Source organism: Trachurus japonicus, chromosome 4, assembly GCF_045865225.1.
Source record: "Trachurus japonicus isolate A0001 chromosome 4, Traja_1.0".
Classification (NCBI taxonomy): Eukaryota; Metazoa; Chordata; class Actinopteri; order Carangiformes; family Carangidae; genus Trachurus; species Trachurus japonicus.
In genome coordinates this window covers 26,999,291-27,012,683 of record NC_140910.1, presented here as the reverse complement: position 1 = coordinate 27,012,683, position 13,393 = coordinate 26,999,291, and the positions used below count along the sequence as shown (strand labels likewise).

The window sequence follows — 13,393 nt, the reverse complement described above, 5'->3', positions numbered from 1 at the left end:
AGAACTACCCCACCATAGACCATGGAGATACAAAACAAATACAATCTTCATGTTTATTCATCATGTCTGCACTTTCACACAGTCATGATTCAGTTTTTTTTTTCTTCTAAATCTGCCGTCTCTACTTAACAGCACTGACTCACGATCGGTATATCTATCACTACAGATGTGCGCAGATGTGTGTGGGCGATTGCAGAGCCAGTGACCTTCTTTTTTTTTTTTTGGCATGCTGTCATCAGTCCACAGGTACAGATAGCCTACAGCAGCAGTATAAGGAGAGGAAACATCTGAGCACATTTAGTGTCATTTGAAAGAGGAGCAGGCAGAGAGTGAGAGAGAGTGGTGCAGGTCAAAGGTCAACAGGGACAAAGTACCAGTGAAAACACACAAAACACACACTGAGCACATGTATGCACACACACAAACACACACACACACATACACAGTGGCCTCCTGCAAATTTATAGCTTCAGAGCCAATCAACTCTACTTTATGTGGTGTATTTTGTGGCTTATGTGTGTGTGTGGCCTGAGGAAAGAGGACGTTTTTTTTAGTTCATCTCCTCAAATGCTCCCTATCTCTTTCTCTTTCTCTCTCTTTCTCTTTCTGATGGCGATTGTTGTATTGACTCTGCAGGTAGGAGGGCAAACAAAAAAGCAAACATTTACTCTCCTTTTACCGACTGAGCGTTTTGAGCATTTGTGTGTGTGTGTGTGTGTGTGTATGTGTGTGCTTTGTGCCCTCCTGTCCCCTCTCTCTGTGTGTGTGTGTGTGTGTGTGTGTGTCATCATCTTTCTCAGGATTCCCACCTACGGTTTCGGGAGAACTTCAGTCAGTCGTCCATCCCTGTGCGGAGAGGAGTCGAGTTTCTCTCCCCTCGGCAGGATCGGCAGGCAGCAGGACTCCACCGTCACAGACTGTGAGTACCGTCCGTCCAGATCACCAAACTTATTATGCAGCAGCTCTAAACATGTAAACATTGTTTGTTTATTTCTGGGCCACAAAGGAGGAATTTGAGATCAATCGATCCACGTGACACAGTCGGAAGGAGTTCGGAGGAAGGTCGCTTGGACGTTACTTCAATAAAAAATGCAGCTAAAGGTTCAACTGGTGTGATTTTTCTTTCTTTTTTTCTTTTTTTTCTGTGCTTTTTTTTTTACCAGAGCAGAGCGAATCAGAGCGTCACATCGAGATCGCACCATGAGGAGTGGAGTGGGCCTGTGCGTGCTGGGCCTGCTGTGCCTCCACAGCTCAGTGTTTGGGCAGGTGAGCACACAACATACTTTACTTTATCAGATACTAAGCAGAAGTGAAAGTAGCAACACTACACTCCTTAAAAAAACACCAATTATGTTTTAAAATGTAAAGTTTCAAGAATAAAACAACCAATAAGGAAATATGACAGCTTTAAGTATGTTATATAATCGATTTGATATTAATTAAGCAGCATTTTAGTGGTGTATCTTGTTGCAGTGCGTCTAAATACACACCTACTTGTGGATAAAAATGCTAATATATTTGACATAATGCAAATTAACCAAAGTATCAGAGCTTAAAATACAGTTTCCCCTCTGACATGTGGAGGATCAACACATGATTTAGAAGAACTTGCAAGTAAATGTGCTTGTTGTTTCCACTTCCTTTTTGATATTGGATTAGAAGCATTTGGATCATTATGTAAATCCAGACTAACTCCTGCTTACAGTGTCGTTCATGTTGATTTTCCATGTTCACGATTTTCCTCTGAAAAGTGGCGTAGGAAAAGGAGCAGTAAAAGTAGAAGAAATGGAAATAATCAGTGAGACAAGAAAAAAAAATGCAAAAAGAAAACACTGAATAAATGTAATTAGATATACGTCCGTTAGTTTGAGACTGTTTAGTCATGTTTTTACTTGATTTCATAAAAGGCCAGTAGAGGGTACTCTCTCATTATTTCACCACAAGCAAAGACCTTTTGCAGGTCTGGAGGTTTCTGTTGTAGTTTATTGTTGCCAGTCGTCTTTTTTTTTTCTTTCTTTACTGATGAACTTCTCTCTCTCTTTCTTTATTTCCTTGCAAATGCTTCGTCCGATTCTCGTCCAGCAGCAAGTGGACGTCCAACCGGGCGTCTTGGTCTTCTGCGATGACCCCACTGTAGACAAAGCCGTCACCAGCGCCGTGCACAAGTTCAACGAGAGGTTGACCACCGGATACATGCTGGCCCTCTATCAGATACTGACGGCCAGCAAGGTACAGAGATAACAGAGCAGGCCTGACTGTCTGCATGTTTATTTTAATCTTATCTGGCAACTTTAAGACAAAAAGTACTGAAACTTGATATATTCCTGTAATATTCATAAAAGTGTAAAGATTACCCGTGGGTAACAATGTATTTTTAGTCTTAAAAGTGCTTTAATCTTACTCGTGTTGCATTATGGTTGCACATACTGTATCTGTCCTGTTTTTTGTTTTTTTTTTACTGTTGTATCTGTACAAACTTGTTCATATTCAGCTGCTATCAAAACTGTAAAAAGTGGGAAATAATATGCAGAAACAGAAAAACAGTATTTGCTTTAACTCTCAGTGCTCTGCATGATGAAGTTTGTCACTTCATGGATGGAAGTGTTTAAATGAGAAGGTCTCAACAGTCACTACAGCTCATGCAGAAATTACGTTTTAATGCATGGTATTTAATTCCTGGCTGCATTTTAATAATAGTTTTTTTTTAAAATATATATATTTTGGGCTTTTGATGCCGGGGCAGTATCAGAGACAGGAAATCAGGGGAGAGAGAGAGAGAGATGACGTGAGGCAAATAGGCCGTGAGTTGGATTCAAACCAGAGATCGAAATTCTTGGAAGACACTTTGACCTCTGATACACACACCCACCGACCAACTGACTGACTCTGTGTGTGTTTGTGTGTGTGTGTGTCTCCACAGTCGGAGAACGGCTCAGACTCGGTGTACTCGCTGCAGTTCACCAGCAGGAGGAGCAACTGTCCTGTCGGGAGCAACAAACCCTGGACGGACTGTGACTATCTGCCCTCTGGACGGAAGGTAGTGACGATGACGATGATGATGACGATGATGATGATGATGATGATGATGATGGGCTGCAGGTCCTCATCATATTCTCCAGTCACCTCTGCAGACTGAAAGCATTCAGAGCAGGTTATAACTTCCTAAAGGGATATTTCAACATTTTGGCAAATTCTCCTATCGCCATAATCCCTATAGTCATAGCAGTAGGTTCATCACCTTTAATTATCGGTGCATGTTGTTTTGAGATCAGCGGGGCAGAGACGTGAGCTGCTCAGTGAACACAATGGAGGTGAACGGTACAGTCCCCTGTCCCTCATCAAACTCATCAAATACACAATCCAACAGGGCGTCTCATATTTTAATAAGAGATATGCCCTAATTAAAATAAAGGCGTTTTAAAGAAATTCCTTGGCTCGTCGGAGTGCCTGAAGTAAGCTTTTTTGCTTTTGCTCTTTTTACTTTGGACTTTTCAACTTCATGCGCACCTGAACAAACTGTCTGGAGTCTACCCCTCACCTGTGAGCACTCAGTAACACAATCCAACAACTCCAAAACTATATGGTGGACAAGTTGTGACCTGCACATTCACCACAATATGAAATAATCATGTATAATTATGAGACAGAGTTGTTTTAGAGGCAAATGCAGCTGGAACAGACACGGCTGCTGGGCGGAGTGATTTCAAAAGCAAAAGTAGTTCTGAGAATTTGCTTCATGTGTCGTAATGTTACATAATTATACATGATTATTTCATAGCGTGGTGAATGTGCAGGTCACAACTTGTTGGGTTGTGTATTTGATGAGTTTGATGAGGGACAAAGGACCTGTACCGTTCTGAGCAGCTCACGTCTCTGCCCCGCGGATCTCAAAACCACATGCAGCGATAATTAAAAAGGTAATGAACTTACTGCTATGACTATAGGGGTTATGGTGAGAGGAGAATTTGCCAAAATGTTGAACTACCCCTTTAAAGTTGGTGATCAATCTTCTGTTGTGTTGTTCCTGCAGGAGCCGATGTCGTGCAACGCCACGGTCTACGTGTCGGAGACGGAAGCGGACACTAAGCAGGTGGATTGTCTGCTCGGTGAGCGACAGGATGTGTCACATGACCTGATGGTTTAGACGTAGATCTCACTGTTTATCACAGGAGGACATGTTCCTCATTCAGAAAACAGTGAGTCATAGAGGAACATGGACAGTGGTGGTGGGCGCACACAGGGGATCCACAGGGGAGGATGGTTGTGTAATATATCAACACGGGCTGCAGATAGGGAAAGCACATTATTAACTCATCGCTCCGTAAGAGGCCGTGGCCTGGTCTAGACTTTAATCTGTTTGTCTAAGCAGCTCGCTGTGTGCTCTCTGCTGCTTCCAACATGTTTTGCAAGTTTAAAATGGCAAAGCTTGGTGAATTCCTCTTTGTTTTAAAATGGTGTTAACAACAGAACACAACCCAAATACAAACATGATTATATTTGATCAATATAGTATAGGTGGGTCATACATTTTTGATTGGCTTTAGAGACAAAAGTATTTTTAACGTCACTCAGACACACGTCCACACAGTGGATGTCGATCATCGAGAGACTTCACCTTCTGCTCCAAACATTAAATTTTCATTTCGTCCATCTGTTCTTTTTATAAACCTGCTGCTCTCACCTCGGTGCTGCAGAGAGCACATCACTCAAAATATCTCAAACACAGTTTCACTCAATACGCATTTAAAAAAAAAGAAGTCAATATCCCACTCAGTTATGATCATCATTTGATTGTGTTGTGGGAAGATAAAGTCATTATATTAATTGATTACCGGCTATTATTTGAGGAAATACGGTCGTCTGTTCGTGTCTCAGCCGTGAAGCTGAGCTCCTAGATAAATAAATATTCCTCAACAGTTCTTGTGTTGATATCACTAGTTGACATGATATATTTTCGAGATCACGGGCTATGATGTTGCTCAGATGTACGTGATGCAAAACGCTGTCACAGCCGACAGAATCGAGTGTGTAATTAATTTCAGTGCAAAATAATTAGATGTACATCGTATATGATATGTAACGTTATGTAACGCTCTGTTGACTGCATTCTCGCCGGCTTTGTTGTAAACAAATGCACATGGCAGAGAGGAAAAGAGACTGGACTTGCATAGTTCCCCTTTAAATTTCAGATACATTCAGAGACCCTAATGCTTTAAAATCATCCACCTGTAAATAACTGGCTGACTGAGCAGCATCTTTTTAAAGTAAAAGAGGAAATCCAAAAGTTTCTTCACATTAAGAGACATTTGCAGACATTTAGCAAAAGTTACAACTGCATATCTGTGTTTATTGTTTTCATCTGTTTGTTATATTTTACTTATATTCTTATTCGAGAGCTTGTATAAATCTGTGCTAATCGGTATCGCAGCAGAAAGATCAACGACTCTTTCATGATCTCCCCTTCTCGTCCAGACAACTTCATCGTCCCAGAGAAGGCGACCTGTCTGGGCTGCCCCGAGGAGATCTACGAGTACTCGGAGGAACTTCGAGTCCCCATGTCCGTCTCCATCTCCAAGTATAACTCCATCTCCGACTCGACTCACCTGTTCACCCTGAACACCATCACGCACGCCACCAGACAGGTAGAGAGAGGAGAGCCGGGAGGGGCATATGAACTGAAGGGGGAGATGTGACGATGATGAGGTTGGAAAATATTTGTTTTCTTAAACCTCCTGTGTTTTTATCTTTGTGTCTCTGCAGGTGGTCGCAGGTTTCAGGTACAAGGTGAAATTTGATATGCAGAAAACCACCTGCGCCAAGGCCGAACACAAAGACCTCAATGAACTGTGTGACCCTGATGAACAGGATATGGTAAATATATATATATATAAATAAAAAGACTTGTAACTGTTTACTTTATTTGATCTTTATTGGCTATTTAACCTCATTATCATGTGTTTGTGTGTTTGCAGGAGTTTGTAAACTGTAACTCGACAGTGGACGTGGCTCCGTGGAGACTCGAGCCCCCAGAGGCCCAGTTAAACTGTGAACCAGGTGCACTGCCTACGGTAAGACCCCACTTTGTTATTACTCTGTAGTTGGTTAACCTGACACACAAACACAGTAGCTTCTTTTAGTGCAGATGAACGCAATTTAATGCATTTAAAACAATGATAGTCAGGGCTATGGTTTTGAAAAAGTTAAAAAATAAAAACTCTTTAGATGTGGAGACAGTTGTTTGGTGGAGAGACGAGATGTGGACGTCTATTTAACTACATTTATGTTTAAGATGCATTTGTTTTGCTGTGTTTCGGCATTTGGAGCTCTTTTTAAAACAGAGCAATTTTCCAAAATGTGTGTTATAGTCCAGGGCTCCAGATTAACATTTTTTACTAGGAGAACAGTGGCCCCTAACATAAAATGTTAGGAGTGCAAGCAGAAAATTTAGGGGGCGCACACTTTCTTTCATGATCCTCACACACATTGGCCTGACTGACACCTGTAATGACAGATACCAGATTCTTTGACCCGCCCGTTCCATGTCTCACAAGAAAAACAAAAAAAACAGGGTAACCCTTTAATTTACACGCCGCTAATTACATGATAATGTCAAGAAATAGCCAAGAAATAACAAGTAATTGCGTCATAATGTCCGGAAATAGCCTAGAAATAATGGTCAATTTCATAGTAATGTCGAGAAACATACCGGTAGTCAAGAAATAACGATTTTATTGCGTAGAAATAGCTCGGAAATAGCTGATTATAATTGACAATTGCAAGGACTTCTGGCCTTTCCCAAAAAATTCAAAGCATGAAAAGTATGTGTAATCATTTGCCTTCATGAAAAACATGACATTACTATGAAATTGACTGTTATTTCTAGGCTATTTCTTGACATTATCAAGTAATAAGCGGCCTTTAAATTAAAGGGTTACCGAAGCAAGTAGTTTTGGTCTCTACAGGTAACTTCTTCCTTCTTTACATTTTTTATATAACTCACCTGTTTGAATTTGAGTACGGTTTACAGTTCTATGCGGTATGATATGGTACGGTATGGTACTTTGAGTGACAGGTGGTGGTTGATCGTATATGCACCAAAGGCCCCTCCTCTTTGCCCATTTTGGGATTAGCCAGGAAGCGGGCGGAGTCAAATATTGCCAAGATGGCGACTACAGAGCAGCCCAGTCTGAGCTTCTTCTACCACTAAACCAAAGTGACAATTACCACACAAGTAAAGGGGAACAACTATGCCAGTCTGGTCGCTTTTCCACTGTGTTGCTAACCCTCCTCTCGGCCACGTGCATTTGTTTACAACAAAGTCGGGGAGAAATCAATCAATAGACCGGTGCATGACGTTATATATCAGATACTCACATGTTATATCACCTCTTTCTTTCCTCAGTTCTTCACCCGGCGCCGTCCCCCCGGCTGGTCTCCGCTCAGGAACATCCTGTACGAAGTCCCCGCCACCGCCGCCGCCGCCGCCGCCGCCTCGGCCCCGGCCTCGCCGACGCCACCAGCCCCGTCCAACGCCGCAGCCAAGGAGGAGTCGTCTGAGGAGGACGTGACGGCCGTCAAACCGCCCGGCGTCCCCGTCGTGGCCTCGGACGCCGTGAACGACAGCCCCTTCCACTGCCCGTCCAAGGCCTGGAAACCTTTCAACCCCGTGGCCGACGCCGCTCCCACAGAGGCCGAACCCGCGGCCGCAGTGGAGGGCTTCAGCGATAAAGACCTGCTGGGATAAAACAAACAAACAAAAAAATCTCCACATTTATGTTCAAAAAATAATTTTCACACTCTCCCAACAGATTTTGTATTTGTTTTTTTTTTAGACTAGACGTCTAGTTGCACTGCAGGGAGTTCTCCTTCTGCAGAGACGAGGGCTGAGCTCATACAGTAAAAGAAAAGCAGTTTATTTGGATCCTGCAGTTCCTCAGAAAGCACTGGAAACATACGGACTGAAGCGACGACAGAGCTCTCTAGTGTTATATAAATGACGAGGAGTCGGTGTCCTTTGAGTAGAATCAAAGTTAACGAGTCATTAAACGGCCTCGGTGTCAATTTCTAAGACGTGAGAGAGAGAGAGAGAGAGAGAGAAAAATCTGCAAGAAAAGTGAAATAAAACTTTGTTCTTTGTGCTGGTTTTTGTCTTGAGTGTTAATGCACGTACACTTTAAACTTTATTTTCCTTATTATGTGACATTAGCAGGAAAGAAAACAACTAATTCTTGAATTTTGTTCTTGAATATTTATGATTGAAGATCACCCTGGAAAATAAAATCACGAATATAGCAAACAAAACTAAACATTATTGAATTAAAAGCAAGGTTTTTCATGGGTGGAAGCAGCAGCAGAAGAGCAAACACAGCCGGGTGAATGTTTAACAAATTTATTTGTACATCTTCACAGAACACTCAGGTGACCAGTCCGTCAGTCAGTCGGTCAGTCAGGGTACAAACCTTTAACTCTGTGACCAGGCAGCCGAAACAAAACAAACACAATTTTACACTTATAAATAAAAAAAAACGCAGGTTATTGTGAGAATGAACGTGTCCTAGAAATTGTTCCTACAGGGAGCAAAACTTAAGGCATTAATTCATTATAAACATCTGTGTGGCTGCCGAGCAGACTAAAATAATAATAATAAAAAAACAAACACAAACAGGAAGAATATTCATCTTTTCCCAATCTCATGCAGGTAGGCTGTGGAAAAACAATACATTGGCCCGTTGTACATTCATTCATAGTATAGGTTAAGGTTCTGACAGCATGGTAATATGCAATGGGAATATATCAGAGACAAACTGTACTGTAGTTTACAGAGGAGAAATGAAACCACAGACTGTTCACGTCAATGTTCCTGTTTGATAATGAGGACGTGGGACATTTGAGACGCGGACTAACTGATCACAAATGATCAATAATCTGGATTATTCACCATATTTGCTTTCTTTTTTCCTGCCTGTTCTGTTTAAAGCCCATTCAGACGCTTTTTTTGAGCAGAGTTTGATCCACAGAAACACAGACACACACAATCAGTGAGCATGTTCATCAAATCTCAGGGCACAGTAACGTAACACCTGTCCCTCAGGGGAACAAACAGGAACAGTGACATTAACACCTTAGAATAAAAACATTTGTCACTACGTGGATATTGCATTGAATTGCGTTAGATTTTCTGGGTGTTCATGTTATTTTGTCCACGGTTTTTCGTCTTGCCATCACAGGCCAGGGGCCAAACTGAAGAGTGAAGTGAGGTTTTCCTTCCTTTTGTCACTCAAAAAAAAACAGCAGGTACAACAACGATGATGGTGATGACCCATCACTGAAGAGCCGATCTAACTGGATTTATAAATACATTACGGGCTTTTTGTTTTCATTGTCGAGCAGCGGAGATAGAGAACAGGTGCTGTCAAAGCTTCTTTTTTTTTGTCACGTGAGGGAGGGAAAAGTACAAGTGCAACGATTATTGCAGAAAGAAACTGTTTGCCTGCTGGGCCTCGTTTGTTCACTTGACTCTGAGGCTAAAAAAATGATTTAAAAAAAAGAAGAAAAAAAAGGTGAAGATGATTGATTGAATCTCATCAAACTCTTCTTCATCACAGTTCTTCTTCGCTTCGCTGCACCTGATCTTTAGAAATAAAGAAACGTGGACTTTTTCAGTTCAGCTCGACCGTCAAAGTCGCTTCATTCAGTTCAGGAGATAAATACGAAAATCCATCCTCCTCAACTCTGAACTGTAGGATCAATAACATTCACTACCTGTATCAAACAAACAGCCTGTACACACACACACACACACACACACACACGTTTCAACCTCTGCTGCTTATTAACAGCACAACACACACACGCATACACACTCACAATCAATACTAAATATCTACTGCACCCTATCAACTCCAAACCAGCAAAGCCGTGGTTTTTCTGATTCATTTTTCAAGTAAAACATTTACAAGTGATGAAAAAAGTTTCCCTTCTTTTCCTGTTTCCTTCATCCTGAAGCTTTTTTTTTTTGTTTTTTTTCTTTTCCACAAAAGCTTCAAACAAGTTTGTTTTTTCTTTTTCTTCTCTGGCAAAGCAGCAGCCAGTGGGAAAACAAGAAAGAAAGGCTTACAAAACATTTAGAGACACCTTCACTGCAACAGCTCAGTGTCGTCTCACTCACACACACACACACACACACACATAGATAGTGTGGGTTTTCATTGGGGCCTGCCAATGAAGCTCTGCAACCTGTACAGAAAGACAATTAATGCAAATGGACTCACACATACAGTACATACAGTACACACACATACATACTATCAATCACACAGTATATGGCAAAAAAAAGGAGAACAACGCTACAGGTTTGTCACACATGAAGCCGACCATAGAAAAAGAGGTTAGACTGTAACTGTACATGGATTAATTCACTGCTGAACGCTGCTTCAATGTGTACTGTACGTCATCAAACTGGATCATACTGGTTATTACGCTGCGTGAGAAACATGCACTCTAGTCTACCTCTCGTCTTTCAGTCCTTTTCAAACAGTATTGAATGAGAACATGTTTTGTTTTTTTTAAATATAAGTGCATACCCCAACTTTTTCCTTTTTTTATTTCTTTTTTAGCATTTTCTAAGTCTCCAGGATCAGGCGGCTTTCAACAGGCTGCATCAGACGCCTGGTTTGGCACATTGAGAAAAAACACAAAGGTCTAGTGAACAAGAGATGGTACAGTAACGTCGTCCCCTCTATCTGTCTGTTCAGAGAAAAACACACGATTTGATGCGAGAACATAAAGAGATGAGTGCAGGTTCGGTCCTCGTCAGACGTAGCAGGTAAATACATTCTAGCTCAGTTATCAATGCTGCAGTAATAATACGACGTCACACGTGCGTCACGCCAGAACAGACCACAACTTTTGGCTTTTCAATATACAATCAATAACAGCTGAAGTGGCAAAAGTGCAGATTTTTCCTCTCTGAAGTTTCATATTTGTCGGGTTACTAAGATAAGATCATTTGGTAACACTTTATAATAAAGCATTAATAAATACTGAATTCTTCATTTATAACACATGAATACTCATTAGTATATAGTTTATAAATACAGTTAGTTAGCTTATCAATGATGAGTAAACCATTGTTAACTGTGTTTATAAACGACATACTAATGAGCATTCATGTGTTATAAATGATGAATTCAGTATTTAATGCTGTGTTACCGATAATCTTAGCTTCAGGGGCTGAACTGTGGAGGCACCTTCTCCTGTCCAACAACTACATTCACTCCTCAGCAGAGCAACAACACGAGAAACCAGGACATTCATGGTTCTTCTGCACCAGAAACACAGTCGATGACGTCTGATCTGAAGACAGGGAAACAACAATAACAAGTTCATTTTCAGGCTGTGGCAACGACAACAGAATCCCTCCTCTCTCTCTAAAACGTTTCATCGTCTCAGTCCGGCTTCACACTGGACGAATCTTCAAATCTTAGACCGATTTTAAAAACATTAGGACAATCTCAGCTCACACTAGACGATTCAAACACTTCAGCAAAGTAATCTCAGTGACACAACAGTGACTTGAGGATTATTTGGACGGATAAGAGTTTGCAACAAGCCTCGAATTAAATCGCAGGCGCAAAACCCTGGCCTCAAATTCTCCACCATGTGTAGCCAGCGACAACTTAATCCAAAGAAAAGTGACTGTGTGACGATCAGCTTCCTCCATGTGCATTTAGATATTAGCATATATTTACACTTCATCATAATAAGTACACACTATTTAGCATTAGTTAAGCATTAATAAATACTTAATTATTCATTTATAATGCATGAATACTATATAGCTACAGTTAGTGGTAATCAATGATGAGTAAAACATTTTAACTGTGTTTATAAACTACATACTAATGAGTATTCATGTGTTATAAATGATGAATTAAGTATTTAATGCTGAACTAATGCTTAATAGTGTGTATTATTATAAAGTTTTACCAATAGTTATCAAACGTTTGCTTACATTTCCAGAATGTAGCTATGGCCGAATTCGTGGAGGGAGGTGTGACGTCCTAACAACCATTTCACCGTGACTTCATTTGATATAATGGAAGAAAAAAAAAAAAGAAAACGCAGGGAAAGCTTTATAAAAACTATTTTCTAACACAAAGGTGCAGAGCATGGCTTTAACTGTGCCTGGCAGCAGAAGGCATGGCTCAAAAAATACTGCCAGAGTTATAGGCTCAGAGGAAGTTGTTCTGGATAATAAAATATCCTTCAAAAAGTTCAAAATGCACTTTGTCCGTAAGTCGACATCTTAAACACATTCATCGCGGGGGGACACATGCTAAACAAAGACCCGACGGAACTAGAAACATAAATAACACACAGTGAGGATCAAATCTAGCATTAACAGAATAAAACACTGCCATGCTTGTCGTGTCGATGGTGCTGTCGTGTTTTGTGTACTACAGTTTGCGTAGGCAGAGTGTGCAGCAGGGCTGTGGGGTTGTTGTGCTGTGAGGCCAAGGCATTTTATATCAACAGGAAGACGTGACATTCCCCTGCGCCTCTGCTCACCGACAGGACGGCAGCTCCAGAGGCGTAAAATAAAATAGGTCCCGTTAATTCACCAAAATGTGAGCAAGACTGGCACTTTCACTCTCGCCGTTTTGCTTCCCAGAAACAAATTTCAAAAATCTTCAATTAAAAAGTTCACACAGTAGCAGCAGAGCGGCCGACGAGCCGCACTGACACTAACCGGGGCCACTGACACGCGGACGTTGAAACTGAAAAAAGTGACTAAAGCAAAAATAAAAAATAAAAAAAGAATCAGCAGTCTGAATTTACCATCATGAGCACAACTCGCCTCGTCGTCGTAAGAACGGGGGAAAGTGGTTGCGCTCGTGGTTTTTTGTTTTTTTTTTCGCAGAAGAAGCTGCAAATAGTTCAACACACACACAAAAATAATAATAATAAAAAAAAACTCCAAACATATTTAGACAAACCACGGTGTGTGTGTGTTTCTGGAGAGTCAAGAGTCCTGCCTGTGTAGAGACTGAAAGAAACTAGATACATAAATATGTTGAAAAAGTCATATCATAATAAATCTGTATATTACTCCGACATTTCTAAGTGCTGCAGCTTTTTTCTTCTTTTTCTTTTTCTTTTCTTTTCTTTATCTTTTGATGGAGAGGCATCATCACCCTGAAGTTTATGCATGAGTTGAAAAGCTGTTGTTCCCAAGTGTGGAGTGCTGCTTCATCGAGGCCAAGGGAAACTGCAGAGCTGTGCAAAACAACACACACACATTCACACACTCTTTCTCTCCTGCAGTGCAGTGTTTGAGCTTCGAAATTTCCTCACAAAACAAAAAACGTGGAGAACAAGGTGGGAAACTGAC

The 13,393-nt window shown here is 41.1% G+C and overlaps 1 protein-coding gene across 4 annotated transcripts; it reads left to right on the top strand.

Annotated features, from left to right (window-relative positions):
- Positions 1-777: 777 nt before the first annotated feature.
- Positions 778-8,138, top strand: kng1 (kininogen 1). Of its 4 annotated transcripts, none has more exons than XM_085775037.1 (9): positions 778-919; positions 1,169-1,266; positions 2,086-2,229; positions 2,921-3,037; positions 4,031-4,106; positions 5,473-5,642; positions 5,761-5,871; positions 5,973-6,068; positions 7,403-8,138. In XM_085775037.1, the coding sequence occupies exons 2-9, from the start codon at positions 1,201-1,203 to the stop codon at positions 7,742-7,744; spliced, it is 1,122 nt and encodes a 373-aa protein (XP_085631163.1). In that variant the 5' UTR covers positions 778-919; positions 1,169-1,200; the 3' UTR covers positions 7,745-8,138. The 4 variants fall into 4 exon arrangements, with proteins under 4 accessions (XP_085631163.1, XP_085631162.1, XP_085631161.1 ...); XM_085775036.1 differs by having other exon boundaries at positions 2,083-2,229; XM_085775035.1 differs by having other exon boundaries at positions 801-919; positions 1,164-1,266.
- Positions 8,139-13,393: the final 5,255 nt, after the last annotated feature.

What these genes read in the sequence shown, in the direction of transcription:
- kng1 (XM_085775036.1), top strand. Translation starts at nt 1,201, where the DNA reads ATGAGGAGTGGAGTGGGCCTGTGCGTGCTGGGCCTGCTGTGCCTCCAC. An exon ending in AGATACTGACGGCCAGCAAG is followed by an intron (nt 2,230 to 2,920) that starts GTACAGAGATAA and finishes GTGTCTCCACAG; the next exon opens with TCGGAGAACGGCTCAGACTC. An exon ending in ATCTGCCCTCTGGACGGAAG is followed by an intron (nt 3,038 to 4,030) that starts GTAGTGACGATG and finishes TTGTTCCTGCAG; the next exon opens with GAGCCGATGTCGTGCAACGC.